This window comes from Balaenoptera borealis, assembly GCF_965194805.1.
Source record: "Balaenoptera borealis genome assembly, chromosome: 8".
NCBI classification, from domain to species: Eukaryota; Metazoa; Chordata; class Mammalia; order Artiodactyla; family Balaenopteridae; genus Balaenoptera; species Balaenoptera borealis.
Genome location: NC_138865.1, coordinates 57,043,131 through 57,063,318, shown reverse-complemented (window position 1 = coordinate 57,063,318; position 20,188 = coordinate 57,043,131). Strand labels below are relative to the sequence as shown.

The 20,188-nt window shown below is 40.2% G+C and overlaps 1 protein-coding gene across 25 annotated transcripts in view; it reads right to left on the bottom strand.

The window, feature by feature from the left end:
* Positions 1-20,188, bottom strand: part of BNC2 (basonuclin zinc finger protein 2) — a 429,325-nt gene that overhangs the window by 11,957 nt on the left and 397,180 nt on the right. For 17 of the 25 annotated variants that reach the window (XM_082401639.1, XM_082401625.1, XM_082401628.1 and 14 more), the window contains 2 exons: positions 13,464-15,433; positions 12,967-13,032 (listed from right to left, as the gene is read on the bottom strand). In XM_082401639.1, the coding sequence (XP_082257765.1) occupies positions 12,967-13,032; positions 13,464-15,433 (2,036 nt within the window). The remainder of the gene's footprint in view (positions 1-12,966; positions 13,033-13,463; positions 15,434-20,188) is intronic. The other 8 variants (XM_082401640.1, XM_082401635.1, XM_082401636.1 and 5 more) reach the window with 2 other exon arrangements.

The window sequence follows — 20,188 nt, the reverse complement described above, 5'->3', positions numbered from 1 at the left end:
ATAGAGTGACAGTACATACTGTCAAACAATCTACTGATAAAACAATCTGCCAACCACAAGCAGCTCACGAAGTCCTACCCCTCTGTGTATTATTTTTAACACCCTCCCTCCCCTCCCTTTCTTAATTTCACAAGCACACATTTTGCGATGACTTTAATCTAGAACTCCGTTGCTTCTCACACATCTGCAGTTACCACTTCCTAGATTCACTGCTGAGAAAACAGCAGCCAGACCCACAGCAGTCACATCAAGACACACTGAATAAGGAAGAATAAATTAACATAGACAAAAGGACACACTGATCCCCCAGATGGACACATCTTTCCGAAGATCACTTGTGAAATTGCACATCTCCACTGCTATGTTACCAGGAAGAGATGTTTCTCTTCATTTCTCACTTACAGCAATAGAAATCTGTAATCTAATTAGATGATGTACCAGCCCTCAATATCTGTCAACCAAACAACGTGCAGAAATGTGTAGACCAGCTCTGGCACTCTGTTCAACAGTGTCCCTTTTCCGCTGTCAGCAGTACTGTTGGCCTCTGCTAATATAATTACATTGGCTTTTATTCAATTAAGTGCCATCCCTTGCTTAAAAAAAAAAGCTACTTTATCAATTGATTCAGGTGTAATGCAATAATAAAGATGAACTCATGGCAGTGCATTAGCTCTGCTGTTCATAACTTCAGTACACGGGTTCATTCGTGGTAGTCGATTTCCATTATGCAACCACAGTTCAAGAGAATTGATTCTTTTATGTTCATTTCTTAATCTGTTTCATTTTTGTTTAATAATCCTCCTAAATGCCATATGCATTTTGCCATATGCAAAATACTTGAACTGGGGAGGGGAAGAACGTGCTGTGGAAAGCTTACTGGTCCACTCTCATGATGGTGGGCTTGTTCTAAGTAACTCCAGTACGACTGGGGTGGAAAGAGGCAAAGCAAGAGAAGGAGGGAGAGAAGACAGATTCTTTAGAGAGTCCTGATCCTGTGCTTCAAGAGGTTATTAGGTTCAGCCTCCACAGAATGGACAAAAGGCAGCACTTGATGTTAACAGAGACCTGGGCTCAGTCAATCCAAACCCTGAACTGTCAGAGAACACTGCCCAGGGAGGAGAGACAAACACCTGGGGTTAACAGCAACTTCCAAGTTTACCTGGATCAGAGAACCAAAGAGGTAAAAAGAAAAGGAAGACAGAAGAGACACAGAAAGAAGTCATGCCAACGGACTATGAGACGTACGGGGAAGAGGATCGTAAAATGGGAGGAAGAGCAGAGAGTGCTGGAAACGGGAGGACCCAGAGCAGGGGAAGCAGTGGGCAGCTGTCTGTAAGAGGGAGAAGGGGGACTCCAGAAAGGAACCAATTCTGAGTTCTCCAGAGAGAGAGTTTCTCTAGAACATAAACCTAGTGTTCTGAATATTTATCTCCAGAAAAGAGGAAAAAATAATCATGAACAAAAACCATATTAGAACTTACTATATTTTATAAGAATGTCAACAGTACAAAAGCTGTTTCTATTTGCTTTGATTAGGCAGGTGATACCCAGACTCCGAGGAGGCAGCTTCCTCTTACAGAAAAAACAAAAATGACTGGGATGAAGAGAAAAGGGGAGTTGATAAGTGGAAGGGGGAAGGATCTGACCTCACTGGGGATCTCGTCAAGAGAGTAGGCCAAAATTTAGTCCCAAGATGGTCACTTTCAAGAAGAACGTAAGCTATACCTTATTCAACCTCAAGTCTCTTGCAGCTCAAGTAGAATGCTTTGCACTTCAGACATAATTACATTTATTTGACTTCAATCAATAATATGCAGCCTTACAGAAACTTTCCCCAAAATACATTGTAGAAGAGAAAACAATGATCCCAAGATTGGAAGCATGTAACCGAATATTTAAGAAAAGACACTGATAATACAGCAGAGGATAATTCTGACCCTATCACACCCCACTGTGGTGCAAGGTAATGATATATAATTAGGGCATGACACAGTCCTATAACCTAGCCTATGCTTGGAATCACAAATGTTTCCTCTGACCCTCTGTACTCTTCCCTACTCTCTGTACTGAGTTTACCAAAAGCCTCCTGAAAACTAAGAGGACCCTCAAAAGCAAAAAAGTAATGAAGCCTGTATGATATAGGGGAGGTCATAAAGCCACACTTACTCCATGAAGTGCTGAGTGGAAGTACTCTAGCTGGACTAAAGTGGACTACTAGTCTTTTTCGGTTTCTTTAATGAAAACGTATGTCAATTATATGTCAGTTTAAAAAAAAAGAAAGAAGAAAACTTTACCATGCAACCACAGAAGACACCAAATCCAACACAGTCAAGCAAATGCAAGTGCCCTTTAGAGAAAGTCAGTCCTGTCTTGAGCTTTTCTCTTCTCATGTTTCTCTTTCCAAGCTTGTTCAAGTGCCCAGTTCAACTTAATGCAATGTTTAATGATAAAAATAAAAATTAAACACATTAAATACATTGAAAAGAAAAAGCGTTTTGAGATTTTAACTTTCGTTTTGAGAGGAAGGAACTTTAAAAAAAAAAAAGTCTCAGGACCAAATTAGAAAATCAGAATGTGGTTGTCCAAAGTGAATAGTAAATCAAGCTATAGGTTACATGAGAAGCTGAATCTAACCTTAATTCTTAATCAGTTCTGAGCCATTCTAAACTTAGTGAATTGAAACAAAATACTTGATAATTAATTACAATGCCTCAGGTGGAATGGAGTTGAGGCTCCGTTTTGGAGCTTTTGCCTTTATTTTTTCTGCTCACCTCTGCCACTACACACACACACACACACACACACACACACACACACACACACACACTTCTCAAATTATATTGTCCAGAATGATCACAGTGATGTATACACAGCAGATACGACTATATATATGGGGTGTGTGTGTATGTGTGTGTGTGTGTATGGGGCAGAGAAATGTTATTTATATACAATCTGGGAAAATCTAGACGCTGGGTTTGAGTGTATTGTGGGATACTGAGTCAATATTCCTGGTCAGAAATTAAATCTGCTAGCCAAATCCACAGAAATGAAAAGTTAAAACCTCTGCCCCTCATTAGTTCTCTTCTTATCTGATTGCTATGACACTATCTGTTGTCCTTAATGCCTCAAAAATATTTGTATCATCATTAATTGATGTCTTATAGCCCTGTGAAGTAAACGACATTTTTGTTAGTATACATTTCTGTAAAACAAGTAGTTGCTCTAATAGGCTAATATTTAAAGATTTTTCTCCAAAAGAGCCAAAAACCATCCCTAGCTCAGGAAATTCAATGTAAAATTCTAGTGAACAATGCTCCAAAGACCCCCAGAAGTATCGAAGTACATAATAAATGCAAGAAATAAAAGCTAAGCAAATTCTTGCAAATTAAAAGTATGAAATTCAGTCACTTCAATCCCTTTCAATATAAAACAAATCATCCATACTGGTCACGCAGACAGTTCCCTCTACATTCAAATTATTCACTTGAAGATAAGCTCCCACCAAACTCTTCAGGGGTTTAGCTAATTTACTGCACAGATACGGCACGTCTGTTGTAATAACAGGTAGGATGTATTGGGGTCGACCATTTATCAGAATTAGACTTCTTTTCTCAATTCACAGTGAATTATGCTGCCTACATGACTCCCCTCTCTCAGAGCCTGCCATCCCCTTACGGCCCCTAACGTGGCAGGCGAACAAAATTGACAGTCTCATCTTGTCAACAAGGGACGATTCTCCTGAGAAGCCATTTAACTTTGCCGAGGAAGCAATGTATTAATGTGCCTGTCCCGGGAATGTTAATCATCTTCAAGCTTCCGACCTAACTTTGACGTGAACGAAATCACCAAATTTGTTTACTAAATGAATCGTAATATGGTAATAAGAAAGCATGACATATATGGAAAAGCCAAACAGATGGTTTGTTTACTCCACTTTGCAACTTTATAAATGTTGTAACTCTGAAGATGTTAGTGAGAATTATTGGTTTGTTGGCAGAGGTGGACGTGTCTCTCGCATACTAAATCTGGCACTACGGTTACAAAACAATTTGTCATTGCTGTGGAATGCATAAAAAATGTTAATGTAGTAATGGCATTTAGGAAGGCAGATTGGTGGATGGAAAAGGTCTATGCTGGATGCTCAGGTTAAGTGCAGAATTGATATCCAACGCTGTTCCCTAACCATTTTACTTCTGAGTTGTATCTGACACATCGAGGCTTCTCAGTGGTGCTGATTATTCGATAGATAACCTGTTGCGCTGTAATGTGAGACGCGTGTTACACTGTGAATAGGATTATGTTTTCACAGCATTTGGAAATTTTCTCAATCAGGCAGCTTTTACGGTGCTCAGTTTACTACCATTGTTGGGTAAGAAAAAGAAGGCGGTTCACCCTGGCATCTTTTAAGGACAAATAAATCTGAGCTAGAATTTTGAGATTTATGTTTACCCTGGATGAACTAGCCCTCAAGTCTTCATCCGTTGTTTTATTGTCTTATACGAAGAGTTTAGAAGACCTATTTCCAAAATAATAAGAATGCATTTTTCTCTAGATGCTCACATTTCTTCTCCTATTTAAAAATAAGCTGTCTTTTCTAATGTGTACAAGGTGGGACATCAGTTTCTCTGAGATCTTTTTCAAAGGAAATACTTCCTAAGACTAAATATCCAAGAAGGTTTTATAGCATTAAAATGGTTAACTTATGATCTTTTAAAAAGACAACATTTGGGATGTATGAGTTCCCCAAGATGGGGGGGGGGGGGACAGAATTTTGTAGGCAATATTAAAACTTAGCTATGGCCTTATCTAGAATTGTGTTGAAAAATGAAACTACTTAAAATACATGAACAAAAAGAATGTGCAAAATCTAATTTATGTCTTTGGTTAAACAATGTCAAAACTACCAGCTGAGACAGCAAAACTTCAGTTAAGCAACCAGCAACACACCTATGCTACTAAACATTTCAATGTTTAGCAACATGCAGGTGATTTTTTTGAAATTCTTTTTACTTTTGATTCACACAAGCATAGCCACAGAAGCAGAATTTTGTATGAAAGAGGTGCTTATTCCTCCCCAAATCATGAACCACTTTCCCCAACTTCTTAGTTCCATATATATTCATATTGAAACCACCACGAATCTTGTGGGATTTACCTGGTGTATCACCATACAGTGAAATTTCTACCTGTCTGCAGAAGAGAAATGAGAGAGCAAAGTGAGCTAAAGAAACCCCTGCATTCATCTTGCTGCCCAAGGATCACTTTGGAGCAAGAAACATTAGCGGCTATTCCAGCCTGGCGCTTCTATCTCATTTGAAACATCTCCTCGTTCCTGACCAACAAAGAAAATTTCAATAGAGTACTTTTACTGGTTTAACAACAGTGAGCTCCTGGGATCGTCAAAGTGCTAAGCCTTTTCCAAGGAGACAAGAAATCAGCAGCTCAAATATAATTAACCTTCCATTCTCAATGCAAACTGCCACGCACAGGAGCTCTGCAGTCTATTAGCGAAGTTATAATGGCCAACAGGCAGAAGCAAAATCGGTCAAAAAGTTGGCTGCTGCTGTCATATTTTTGGAATTATGATTAATGGCCCTAATAATGTGGATGATTACTGATATGTGTATCTCCAGCAGTTTATCATATTGCTCTGGCTGCCTACGTCCACAATAAGCAGGATGCTATCATTTACCTCTTTATTGAAGGCAATCCTTCTCTTGAAGGAGCATATTCTAATTGCTTCGTAATGTTTTATGTCTTAAACATTTTGCAGCTCTGGACCTTGCCAACTGTTTTGTGTCTACCATTGATTAATTACTGAATGTTTAATCAAAATTTAGAACCTAATGTAGTCATTTATGAGCGCACTGCAGTGCCAAAGTAGTTAGGCTCTGCTCCCAACTTTGGAGAGTGCTGAGTTCAAAATCAAATCCCAGCCATGCATGAGAATCCAAGAATTTCACCTTGGGTGCTCGGAGGTTGCCAATTCCATCTCTGCTGATGAATGGAAGGTAATCTAACTACAGGGTAAACAGCATCTTTACCTACCCTCTCCCCACTGGATTTCCCTTTCCTCTTTCTCCCGATTGCCTAATCAACAGAGCGCCACTGACTGCTTGCTTCTGAGAGCAAGAAGGTTCTCGTGAATACCCATCACAAGAACATAGCTTTGAAGTGGTTAAACAAGTGAAAAATAATTTGCTGGGACAAATACATAAGTTTTTTTTTTTTTAATGTGGATTTTTTATGGTACTGTCATACAACCATTCACCGTTGAAGTTAAGTGTTTTTTTAATACCATTACTGAACTGCTGAAATGGATGCTAATATAGCTTGGAGTGCTAATGTCAAGTCCTAGTAATAAAAAAGACAGACTGCTGAATGAAATAATTTCAAGTAAAAAATAGAACAAAAGTGCTCTCTCTCTTGCTCTCCACTTTTATTGAATTGGGACTGACTGAGCCAATTGCTTTAGAAGTCTGTAAAACACAATTACTAGTGAGCGGACTGACCCCCCAGTGCCCCCTCAGTGACACAGCAGACTAAAAAGGCAGCAGAGTTAGAGCGGCTCCCCTCAGCTGGCCATCAGACCCAAGAGGCTTGCTTTTGAAGGTCTGTTGTTCTCGTTGCCCAAATCTGTCTCCTTTGACTGAAAAAATCTTATTCCCCATCCATGTGCTAAAGTAACTTCATACATCACTTCCTAAGATGAAGATGTCTATTCTGGCAATTAAGGATGATCTGTCTTTTGATATTCTTATTTATGTGGGTGTTTACGTATAAACACACATATACATTATGTGGATGCATTTAGATGAGAATGTTAGCATAATTTTTGAATAGCTAGTAATAATTCAGATTGACATATGCAATAGCAAAATTGAGGCGCCACTTACGTATGTTCGGGTGGAAGCACTTGGCTTTTTTCTCCTAAGGTAAAGTCAAAATAATTCGAGCAAGCAAGAAAAAGAATTAAACTAGAAGTAGGTAACATTTTTCCCCCTAGTTAATAAGAGAAGTAATAAACTCCATAAAGTATTAGAGTTAAGATCACTAACACTTCAGGCATAACAGCTTTTTACCAGGAATTTACAACTCCTGTTTTAATTCCAGCAGCTAGCATTAGGACATAAAATCTAGGTATTTTTTAAGTGTAGTTTTATGTTAAATAACTGAAGAAAAATTGTTCTTTCCTGAAAAGCATTCTTTTCTCCTCCTTCTCAGCTTGCTTCTCTCTCACACGTGCACGCACACACACATCTTGGCACTGAAGAATTAAAGTTAATAAATCCCTTTTTTATGACATTGTAATTTTTTGGCAAGTGTAAACTCCTTTTATATTCTGCCACATTCATTTATTTGAAGCTTGTGGGAGTCTTACGGCAAAAACATTAAATTATTTCTGAGAAGGCTTTTTTAAAAAAGAAATGCCTTCTAGCCCAACCTTCACTATGAAATTTCAACAGAGAAAGAAAAGTCTGTGTTCTTCTTAGCACAAGAACAACAACAACAAAAATGATCATTCACAACAAGAGAGAGCTGGCAGAAGCCTCTCACCTTAAGAGAGAGCCCATCTTCCCAGGACTGATACAAGCAAATACTAATATATGTGTGAAGTCTTATAACCTGCTTCCAGGTGAGAAACGGCCTATGTTTTTTAAAAAAGAAAAGAAAGACTATCTAGAAAAACAAATATTTCACATGAATAATGATGAGAAAGAATCACACCGAGAGAAAGTCTATCAGAGGATCGGGTGGACGGTGGTGGACCCAAGGGAGACGGAAATCAGGAAGATGACCCTTTCAAAGTGGTGCTATCATGAAAATTACTACCTGTGCATTCAGTACGTGCATTCTGCTCTAAATGCTATTTTTGCCTGAATTTTCGAGTTTGCACTGGCGAGAGCAGTAGCTTGTTCCCGTTGAGGGAAGATAAGGGATAAAGGGTATTACAGAAGCATTACGTTTGTGCAGAGGAAGTTACGTAGCCACAAGAGATTGAATGTTACTCCCATCAATAGAAATTTGTAAAAATTTCTTTGTATCATGGAGAGAAAGTCCTTTGCCTGCCATTAAGCTTTGTTGTCTATTTTGTAGGCAGTTTGGTGGAAGTGACTGGTGTAGTTCTTGGACTGGAGGAGTGAAAGGTCAGCAGAGGCTTAAATGAGCTTGTCTTACATCCAGCTGGGCCAGCAGGAGGTCATTAGGAAGATCCGAGGCTCACTGTAGGCTTGACAGAGTCTCTCCCCATGATACAAGGAGACTGTTTTGCTCATTGCTCTTCTCCCAGGATAGAAAAAGAAGTCCAGAGGCAGGAATGACACCGAAGTTTATCTTACTACCAAAGTTTCGGTTGAGGAGGGCACACCTAGCAATTATTCAGAAGGGGGATTTATTTTGTTTGTTTGCCTTTGATGGAAAGTAATGGAGGGAAGTACAAAAGACCTACTGATCTCCTGGCTGTATTGTGAAACCAAACAGAGTAACAGGGAAGAAAAAAAAACAAACAAACTCTTCCTTTAAAAGTCAGAGGACCTGCACAACTTCACCTTTTAAAAGAATTCTGGTAAAGGAGAGCTGCAGTTTGAATGGCAAAAATATAGGAAATGAAAAGGCTGACGCCTTAACATGTTCTCTTCTTGTACTTGGAGAGGATTAACACGCTTTATTTGACAGCTAATTATATTAGGGCAAATATACTAATAGTTATCTTAAGTTGGTGCTAAGTGGCTCATTTCTTAGAGGTATTGCCTGGTGAAATCATGTGTACTTACTGAAAATCTCTCTTTAGAAAAGTTCTCTATAAGTTTCCAAACACAGAGAACGATGGAAAAAATGGATGTCGCTGCTGAGAAGGTGCTAACAGGAGGCAGGTAGCATGTTTTCGCATCTTCACCTCTGCTGTTAATGTATGCAGTGGCTCATCAGAGGTAGCTCAAGTTAATTTATTCCTGCACACCTGTACAGGGCTGGAAGTCAGGTAATCAGACAAGCAAAAACTATACATCTTTGCTTTTTAGGTACAGCTACCCAGAGGCCTATATAGGAACAAACTTAGTTCTGGAGACATCAGCAGGTTTTAATAAACCAAATACAGATGTCTTATTCCATACAAATCAAGAAGTTTACATGTTTAAATCTGGACAGATTTAACTAGCAATCGAAGAGAAGGTTCACACTTGGCACCAATGGTTGCCTCCTATTTATTTATAAATCACCCTGACCAAATATTATTTTGTTTTTAAATCTATTCATGGGGCTGAATCGCCTTTCCTACACCTTGAAGATCAACCATATATGCTGACCCTTCTGATAAAATTCAAGATAAACTGTGGCAATTAGTGGCCACTATTCTCAGAGGAAGAGAGGAATAAAGATGCAGACCATCTAGTTTCTGTGGACAAAGTCTTCGTTATAGTTGCCAATGTAAAATCTATTTAGGTCTGTTTTAGTGATTGGCATTAAATGGATTTTTTTTATCATATTAGCAAATGATAAGGAATTTGGGGGAAGAGGACAGAAGGGTTTTTATTTTTCTGAATAAAAACCAAACGTAATTTATAAATGGGGTTGATCCATAGCCACTCAGCCCTCCTGGGGATCAAAAAACATGACAGAGGATGAGAAATGACCAAAGGAAGCCAGGCCCAGCCAATTCTATGACACTATCTTCAAGAAAATTGTCCTTTATGAAGGCTGTAGGTTCTAGGCCAGTTAGAATTTCTTCTTCCCAGGGAGTATTTTCATATGTTTACTTCAAAACCCAGGGTCAGCTTTCCCGTTCCCTGACAGAACAGCATCTTGGCAGAAAAATCAAGGGACAAACAAGAAAGAAGTAAGGGTGTTTAGAGACTGTCAGGTGTAACACTACACACTGTTATCAGTATACACGTAAATACTTCATCCATTGCCTTACGGTTCTATAGTTCTTTACAGGGAAAATAATTTACGTTTTACTTCTAGAACTTGGAGTAAAAATTACCCTAACCACCACCTAGTGACCAGATGAACTGGAGTCTGGGTATATTAGCTTGCTCTTTGTCATTAGTGTGGAATGGTCCTCTTTGCTTTCTAATTTATTAAACTCACACTCATTCACAGCTGTATAGAAAAGGACACCTCTGACACTGCGCTTGGACTCCTCAGCCCTCACAAGCCTTGCTTGTGCCCCACTCTCTCTCTCTCATCTCCCTTTTTGTGACTTTACACAAAGAATATTCTTGCTTTTCAAAAAGCCTTCAATCTGATCTTATAAAACCTAGAAAGACCATAAGCGAAGACTTGGCAATCTCTGCTACCTAGCCGTCAAATCTAAAACACAGCATTTAACATCTTTCTACTTCCATGCTACTAACAGCCTATCTGAGACCAAACGCGCAACTCCCTCGTGTATAACCATCTTGGAAGAAGCGCAAGAAGACCTGTTTCTCTCTCCTGTAAGGTGTTCTAAGCCCAAAGAAAGACAAGAAGGGTGCTTTCGTAGACAGAAGGAAGAGGGTCATTCTGTTAGTTTTATCACAGGCATCCCAGAAACCCGGTAGCCTTGCACACTTCAGCCCCCACTCAGAATGCCTTCTAATGCTTTATTTGCACAAGGAAGATGTCGTGGAGTCCAGGATGGATGAGTCGAGACTCTAGGGAGAGGAGAGAAATGGGCGAGGACACGGCAGGATTAAAGGCAAAGGAGGATTTCTGTTTGGGAAGGTATGTTGGCTCAGAGAAAGGTAAGAAAACTTATCCTAGCTTCATAGTGAATTGAAGAGGAGAAAAGCAGGGACACGAAATTCCTGGGGTTCTTGTGACTGACACAGTACAAGTGACGAGAAAGGGGACGATAATATGTCTGAGGGGTAGATTCGAGATGTGAGGCAAGAGGCTTTGTGAATAAGGAGATTAAATTACAGGTCATTATTAGTTGATGAAATGACAATAAAAGGCTGAAACAGGAGTACAATTACAGTGCAACTGTGTTTCCTGAGATGCAGGAAGAGGGTGGTACCCCAATGGCATCACTGTTTTTGCTTATTCAGTGGTAGTTACATTCACATCATATATTAAGTCATAGACTCAACAAGGATGAACACTCTTCTTAAAAAAAAAAAAAAAAAAAAAAGTCAAAGTATCAAGAGTTTTTGCTATGTTTTTACCCTGAGGTCAAAAGATTTGAGGATTCTTGAAAAGCAAAATTTCACGTGAGAATCAAGACTTTCTTGTACAGTATTTTTTTTTTTCAATTTGCTTTTTATCATGTGTGACAAAACTCCAGAATTAAAAAGATTAGGCATGACGTGCTATTTCACCCACATGAAATGTAATCACCTGTCTTCTGAGGTTTGCAATCTCTTCTGTGACTGAACATACATGGGAGAATATCTGTATTACGCTTCTCACCTAGAATATCCTATATCCTAGTTATCCTAGGCACTGGTCTAAACTTCTGTATGGCTGGTCACTCATGAAACTCTCAATCCTTAAAATAAAATTAGAGATTGAAATATTCTTCTGCTATCAATCAATCAATCAATCAATGTTTTTCCTCAGACAAACCACCCTCTCCACAGTACCTCCTTATACATTAGGACATAAAAACACAGCACTTCCGTTTTCTAGTGGCTTGACATAAATGAAAGCACCAAGCTTCGGGTGTTGTATGTAGCCTTTGGTCCCAGAGCCATTTATTCCAGTGTTATGACTTGCAGTATTTTCAGCAAACCAACTAAAACTGTGATAGGAATTCATGCAAATAAGCTTAAATTTTGGCTTGTCTTCAAACACTCCATTTCCATAAATGTTTTATGCAGGTTTTCATGAGTCTTTTATTTTTGTTAAAAAAAAAATCCAATGCATTAACCTCATTATCACAAGTGCACTATTTCAAACATAGAAGAATGAATATTGCTCACAAACTTGGCGGGGTTGGCTATAGTATTATATTTTATTATTCAAAGTCTAGCTATCTTATCTGCTGTATTCTGGGGCTGTCAATGATAACCTGGAACTGAAAAGAACTTTGTGACCATAAAACATTTTTACAGAACAAGGTAAATAGGGGAGGGGGAATTTTTAAGAAGAGAGATTTCTCTTCAAAGCATGTTTTGAGTTGTACAAAGAAAGCCACTTAGTTTTTTCTCAGAGATTTTGCTTTTCATACATTGGGCCGCTTATATTTTAGTACAAAGGAAAATATATTTTAACTTTCATTTTTAAAAAGATTGAACTTTTAAAAAAAGCAGAGCATCCTAGGGACAGATCACTACTTTTCAGTGTACTTCTATTAATTATATGTTACTTTGTCAGAGACCTCTGCCCAACTGATAAACACTAGAATTTGGGTGGTGGCTCTTTGGAAACTTCCTAATTCATTTTGTTTCTTCTACATATATTGATTTTTACCATGTAAAAAATTTTCTCCAAAAATATTTTTAAAAGACACTGGCAAACCAAAAACCACATCCAATATGACGGGATGAACTAACTGTGTGACTCTAAGTTGGGCTAGTGTATCATGTAAATGATCTGTTCACAAGCTTATCTCCGCAAGGGTAGGACAACTGTGTTATCCCACCACTGACCACCTTGACACATTCCATTTATATCACATTTTCTTTAAGATTGAAAAAGACCACTGTAGGTTTAGGACCAGCTGCTTCTGTTTAAGCCCAACTGTTTCAGAGCTGCAGCTACATAGCTAAGGTGTGATGTCATCTGAAGGCTGGACATAATATATTCTAACTGATCCTCAAAGTATATGCATGCCTCCCCTTCTGTGCATAATTCCCACGACAGACTATATTTTAGAGATGTGCTCAAAGACATTGTAAAGTTAAAGTAACCCACATCACCATACCATTTCCCCGTATCAACAATTACTTTGGTCCCGTTTTCTTCTGATATTTTTATGACTCTTAAAGAATTCAAGGACATACTAAATACTCATGTTAAGAACGATAACATTTCTGGTTATACCTACGGAGATGCAGGCTGTCTCGATGTCCTGGACCTATGGTTCTTTCCATCCGTAAATTTCTGTTTCTATATTGGATAAATATGTGTGTATGAAGATAATATATTGATTTAATTAAAAAGCCACATGGCAAAGCAGAAATATATATAACAGAAGCTGCGGCTTCTAAGTGAAGGTTCACGGGGAAGCAGGGAACTGTGTACATAGTTAACTTATTCACACCTAGATGCACGGAGACACACATACACACATACACAGAGCACAGAGAAAAATGGCGTGCATTACTGGGTAAGATGGCATATGATTCTGCATGCTTAATCACAACAAGCACCGACTGCAACAATCCTTCACGAGCACGGCAGCTTGGGGGTCACGTGATCACTGTGGACAATCTCTACAGTGCATCAAAAACATCTAAGCTGGATTTTTTAATGTTTCAAGTCCACCATGACTGGCACCCCCCACCCCCAGCAGGAGCAGCCAATGGAGATTTACTGACCTGTCTCTGCTTCGGCGAGAGGGGAAGGCGGCATTGCAGCCAGCCACCGTGCAGACGTGCATCTCTTTCAAGTGAACGTTCCTGTAGTGAAGCTTCACGCTGTAGGAGCTTTTGAAACTCTTCTTGCACACATAACAGATTTTGGGGTCTGGGCTAGAACACAGATCACCTTCCGGGGAGAACTTTTGAGGGCTGCCGTAATTCAGAGATGATGTAAAACTCTCGTGCAGGGCTGCCATGCTGGCACCCCCGCCGTTGTACAGTCCGTACTGGCTCATGTAAAACATGTCATAAGTGGGATCTGTAAACTCTTCCTTCACCTTGATGACGTCCTGGTGAGAGGGCTCACTGTGGTTCTCGTCCGGCCTCTCACTGTTCATCAGGACTTTCTCGCTCACCTCGCCGTGCATGTGCTCATCCCCTTCCATGGATTCCTCACCGAGTTTGGGCTCCGAAGACTCAGACTCGTTCTCGTAGTCCCGCTCAGGTTCTTGGTCCTCGGAAGTCATGCTGTCGGCCCTTCTTATTTCAGTCCTTGAAATGCACCGGGTCCTGCTATGCTTAGAAAAGTCCTTCACAGACATGCCTGGACTCATTTCCTCCTGCGAGTGGCAGTGATTGTCATGGCTCCCATCGTTGACCACAGCTCCGCCATCATTGGGGTCGTCGTCTTCATCGTCAAACTCATCGGCAGTATCAATAATTTCCTTCTCGATCTTCACAGGCATGCTGGACTTCCTGGGCTTCTTCTTGGGCGCCAGGTCGGCACTGGGCTCATGAGTGGCCATCATCACTACTGGCGCTGCTGGCTCAGAGGGTAATGGGGGGAGCTGCTCTATGGTACCACTGGTTGGAATGATGGGACTGGTTGGGAGGGAGGTTGGAGGACTCACCATTTCCCCCGGGGTGAGTAAACTTCTATAAAACGGAGGAACTGGTTGGACAGTCTTTAGCCCAGAAAACACCAGCTGGCTAGGGAGAGGATTCTGTAAGACGGGGTCTAGTGGGGGAGTGGTAAAACCCATTGGGGGCCGGCCAGGGCTTGTGAGTGTGAGATTTGATTTTGTACTTGCTATGACGGGGGTGGCAGCCCCTGATGTGGCCCGAATTAAATCTTTGTCTCGGTTATTCCTTAACATAGGCATGTGAAGGCGAGGGTTAGGGTTCGCACTATGACGGTTACGGCTTCGGAGGGAGCTAAAGACCATGTTGCAACCTTCGATGGTGCACCGATGTTTGATCTTCAGGTGAACAGCGTTATAATGGATTTTGAGAGTACCTTTGTCATAGAACGTCTTCCCACACGCGTTACAGAACACTCTTCCTTTCCTAGAGGCTGACCCCATCCTTCTCATCCGGTGGATCCGGAATGAGCTTTTTGGGTGTTCGGTTTTGGACAGATCACTGACCGGGGCGGAATTCTGAATGGGGGACACGCAGGCTGGCTCAGTTTTGGGCTCCACATTAGTAATGCTGGTCAGGGCGTTTCTATTGGGCGTCTGGTCGTTCTTGTAGGGTGTGGGAGACACTTCAGATTCACTGCTCTCGTTATATTCATTCTGGGTCGAAAGGCTGGGTTCCCGCAGCCTCAGTCCTGGTTGCTCTAACAGCAGCCCATTCGGAGGCAATCCTAGCAGCGGGGCTGAGACCGGGTTTATGTACTGGAATGGCAGCAGGAAGGCGAGGCTGTTGGGGATGTTTTCAAAGTGATGAATGCTGGAAGGGTTGCTGTTCTCTAGATGGGCAAGGAGGCTGGGACTCCTGGTGCGATTATTGCTCTCAATGAAAGTTCTGATGTCTGAGTCTGTCTTTGAAGACGGTACAGCTACGGCCTGCCCCTCTTTCTCCTGAATGGCCATCAGCTCCACAATGGATTTGGTTTCTCCGAACCGCAGAAACTGCTGAAGGGTGATGATTTCCTCTTCTCGAGACATGATGGCCCAGCGGTCCAGCACCTTGCCGGCAGCATCCTGGAGGCCACATCAAAGAAATGACAAAGACAAACACAAAAACTTATTGACTGTGCATGATTATTCAGTGCAACCGAAGGTGCTCTGTCTGCTCATGGAACACCGAGAGCAGAAAACAACATGCAAGCACGGTTAATACAAGTCGATCCACAAAGCATACTTTTCTGCCATGCCAATGTAGTCATTAGAGTCACAGTTAGAGAAACAGATTGAGTTTAATAATGTCAAAGCAAACAAAACATAGACCACTGGGGCTCTGTGATCTAAAATGCCTACACTACTGCTACTTTAACAACAATGGCCTATAGACTGTGCAAGTATTTAGCATATATTAGTACAAGATGTGAACTCTTGCTGTGCAACCCAGCGTATGCAAAAAAAAAAAAATGGTACCTTAATCCTTATCAAACAGTGACACCATAGAAAGGAATTGAGTACATTTTTCAAATTTTATTTCTTCAGCACAAGCACTGGATTCAGTGATGTAAATTCCTTTAAATAGGAGCTATTATGTGATTTCTGGATCAAAAGGATGAACAAAGTAGCATTACCCCCCCCCATACCCCCATTGCTATGCTGTATTTTCCCCCCTTTTTAATGGCTATACTTTCGTGTCATTTACCAGTAGCCTATTTCATAAGGTAGAGTAAGGAAAAACAGTAATTGCACTTTTCTGAAAATTGATTGTAATCCTATGACTCAAAGTTTGACTTAGACTTAGCGTATTTGACTTTTTATGATCTTGTTATAAATGACAGCTATACATATCTAGAAAGTAAACATGTGATGGATTTAGATAGAATAAATGTGTAAAAAATGTTGTCTCTTAACATCCTCCTCTGATAGCAGAGGGAGTCCACAGAGAATACACATCAGTAATCACCAGACTATGTGTTGTTAAATATACATTAAAAAGCATTTCACACTTTCATTTTTGCTAGTAACTATGAGATACGCCTGGAGGTCGGACTTAAAAATCCTTCAATGTAATGTCAGGCAATCCATTTCAGTATGGATCGAGAAAAATCTATTCAAACACTTAAATAATGACTCCATCATCTTCTAGGGCACAGCTTCTTCCCACCAGGACGGGATACTCGGCAACCCTCTGTGAACAGCACTTGCTCCAACCCTTGCCTGTCACTTTACAGAAGCATAAAATCATCTTAAATAACAAGACAAGAGCCTTATTAATTACAAAGAGGAAAATCATAACATTATAATGGAGAAACATAGCAGACATCACCCTAACCAAGTTGTCCAAGAAACATTACCCAGTGATAAGGATCATCACGGACCTTGTGTGAGATAGATACATATGTGTATATATTTATACTGAGAAGGGCACACTGCTGCTTCCGTGGCATGCTTGCCAAAAAATGTATACCTCAATCTAATTATAAGAAAACATCAGATAAACCAAAACTAAAAGGCATTCTGCAAAACAGTCGCAAGTATTCGTCAACGTGTAAATGTCGGGACAGATTTTTAAAAACTCAAAGACCTAAGATTGGTTACAGATTGGAGGAGACTAAGAAGACAGGACAAATAAATGTGAGATTCTAGGGATCCTAGACCAGAAAAAGAACACTAGTGGGAAAACTGGTAAATTTGCAATAAAGCCTCTAGATTAGTTAACAGCATGGTATCAATCCTAAATTCTTGGTTTCAACAACCGTACTCACGTAAGATGTTACGTTAGGGGAAACAGGATAAAGGGAACTGTACTATTTTTGCAATGGAGAATTCTCTCTCGTAGACCGTTCTGCTCAGCCTTGCAATATGAAATTCTCTCTGGACCACAATCGTATGGTCCGAATCATGACACCTAAAATTTGATAATAAGGCAATACTTGTCACTTATTTAAATTACTTAAAAAAGAAGCTCTAATAGTTACATGGTATTCCTTATAAGGCTCATTGCTAGCATTCTATCATTTTATATGTGTGGGTGTGTCTAGTCCTACATAAATTGTCAAATACAGATGTCCCTCCCTCATCTTGTAGGAAAAATTAGCCTTCAGATCAAACACTCTCAGACAGCTATCTGTTCACATTAGTCATACAATGACGTGTATACACGGTGACTCTGGATGATCCTGGAGTCGAGCAGTAGCCATTTTTTTAAAAGTATCGCTCACAGCAACAGGTCTCCCTTCCATTGTTTTTTGGGGCAGGGAAGTAAAGGAGAGTGTCGGTGTTGTAAATAAGCAGAGAAATAAACTGTGATTTTGCAGAGATTATCTCATTTGAGCGTTATAATAGCTTCCAGAGCTCAGCAAATGTGTAACAGATGAGACACCAGAGGTGAGATGGCTTAAGGTTGCGAAGATGCTAACTGGGGTCTAGGACTTGAACCCAGAAATTCTGACTCCAAGTTCGCTGAGGTAAGTGACTGTCGTCCATGAGGCCATTTTGCAGGTGGGCACTGAGTTTGTGATAACAAGGAACAGGACCTCTCCTGAACAAGGCTGGTCTCCAGAGCACTGTAATGCCCTCTTCTACACTATTTTTCTTTTACCATCAAATCCATTTTCTTGATTGTTCTTTTATGGAGGCTTTCACTATGGAAACCCAATCTGAGCAAGGTACAGCCATTTCTTCTTCAGGTTCTTCCCAGGTGGCCTGCACCTAAATCTGCATATCGATAATGTACTTACAGAGCTTGCAGCCTCCGGTATTAAAACAGGCCTTAGAAACCATAGCAACTGATTAAACCCACCTGAGGCATCTCCTTTCAATCACCCTCCTGTCTTCCCTCCCCTAACGGTACACAGCAGTCCCATATGGTTTCTCTTTTCTCCTGGCCTGCCACAATGCCTGCTATTTCTAAATCTACTGCCTTTCAGACTCTTTTTGAGGCCTGAGTGGCTGTCTCCACTAAAAAGGAGACTGTTATGTTAAAGCACTTACTTCTGGTGGAGGAGGTCCAGGCTACTTTGCTGGTAGCCTGAATGATAAAAGAGAAGCTTCATTTATCGTGGTAACAGAAGCATCCATTTATATTTACACAGAAGGACAACACAGTATCTTTGTAAACAAATGTGCTTGAGGACGGGACAAATATCTACATTGCATACTCCCAACTGGAGTCCTCCTGACAGGGTAACCTCTGGATCCAGGCAATGTGAAGTGCCACCAAAGTTCTTTCCAAAGAAGCCATCATTCATCAAGATGATCTAAGACCATCACGTTCATAAATAGAGAAACTGCAGCAAGAAACAAAGTTGACTTTCTCATGCAACAGAATGGGTCTGAAAGCTCAACGCTAGGAATGAACATCAGTTTTAGCATATCCTCGTATTAAACTGGTTGAAGGGAGTTAGTTAGAAATCATCAAAGGGAAAAAAGAGAGGCCAAGGTTCTTTTTTCCTGAAGATCTTTGTGACAGAAGTAAGCACGATGTGGTGCAGTGATTCTCAAACAGTGGCTTAAGACTCCTCTGTTAAGACAAGACTTTCCATGAGTGGTCCACATGCTATTCAAAAAGGGCTAGTCTGAGGGCTATTATTTTCCTAAAACCAGTCTGCAGGTAATTAAGAGCAACCATTTGGAAACCTTCGGGACAATGGGACACTGCTGTAACAACTAAAGGCATGATCACTTCTTTTTAAAGTAATTTTTATTTTATTTTATTGAACTTAAGTGTTGGCTCAAGACTGATTGGGGGGAAACTGGTCCTTCCTCACAGATAGCTTGAGAAGTAGATATCTATAATCTAGGCCCCCTTATCATGTCAAATACACTTTACCAGAGTAATTAAGAGCCATAAAAAGAATTAGGTATTATCACAGAATAAATACTAATAAAACAAAAATTCAGTCTGTTAGGCCACTAGGAACATCCTGACTACTGACCAACTCATACTGGGATGCTGGTCTTGTGCAGAATGATAAATCACATCAGAGTGCGTAACTAGATTCTTGTCCTTCCCATTCGATTTTGTAGTTGGTGAGTCAGTTACTTTAGGCTTTCCCGTTTGTAACCAGAGTTCAGTGACCTTGAACCCTTTGCATTGGGAATTATTATTTATGAAATGAGGATAATAAGATTTACCCTGTTAAGTGAAATGCAAGGTATTAGGATAAGTATTGATTTCCTATGACAATAACTGGCTATCCTATTAATTAAAAGATGAGTAACATCAAATAATCCAGACTTATAAACCAGTTTTACTGGGTTCAGAAAAAGTATACAACACTTAAAATATTTTCATCTAAGCATTTTAAATGAAAAGACTTCCTTTTATTATTCACTGGACTGGTGATTATATCACTCAGTAGAAATCTGGCACCCAGTTCTACATGGCTCCAGCGTGATTTTCTAAAATCTTTCTTGCAGTAGGATCAATGATCATGGTTTCAATGGTTTTATTTGAGCTTTATCAAAGCACCTTATATGATGCATACTTTTAAAACCAAAGTCAAATAAGACTGATTGGTTTTTCTTATTTGAGGGAAAGGGAGAGTAGAGAAGGAAAGACGTAAAGAGATTGAAGAGAGACCAGATAAGAGGCTTTGGGATCATTAGACTGTCAGGTGACCTCAAGCCCAGAGAATCCCCAGCCCAACAAGGAACCCATCTGTGTTCACAGCAGGCCACTAGCATGCCAGAGCACGGAGGGAAACACTGCCTTTCTTTCCATGCGTGGAAATGAGAGAGGAACACTGAACATAGCAGAGATCTAGGGCTTCTTTGCTCTAGCAGTATTCCAATTATTAAGAAATCAGCACATAGTTTAACTCTAAAAGACAG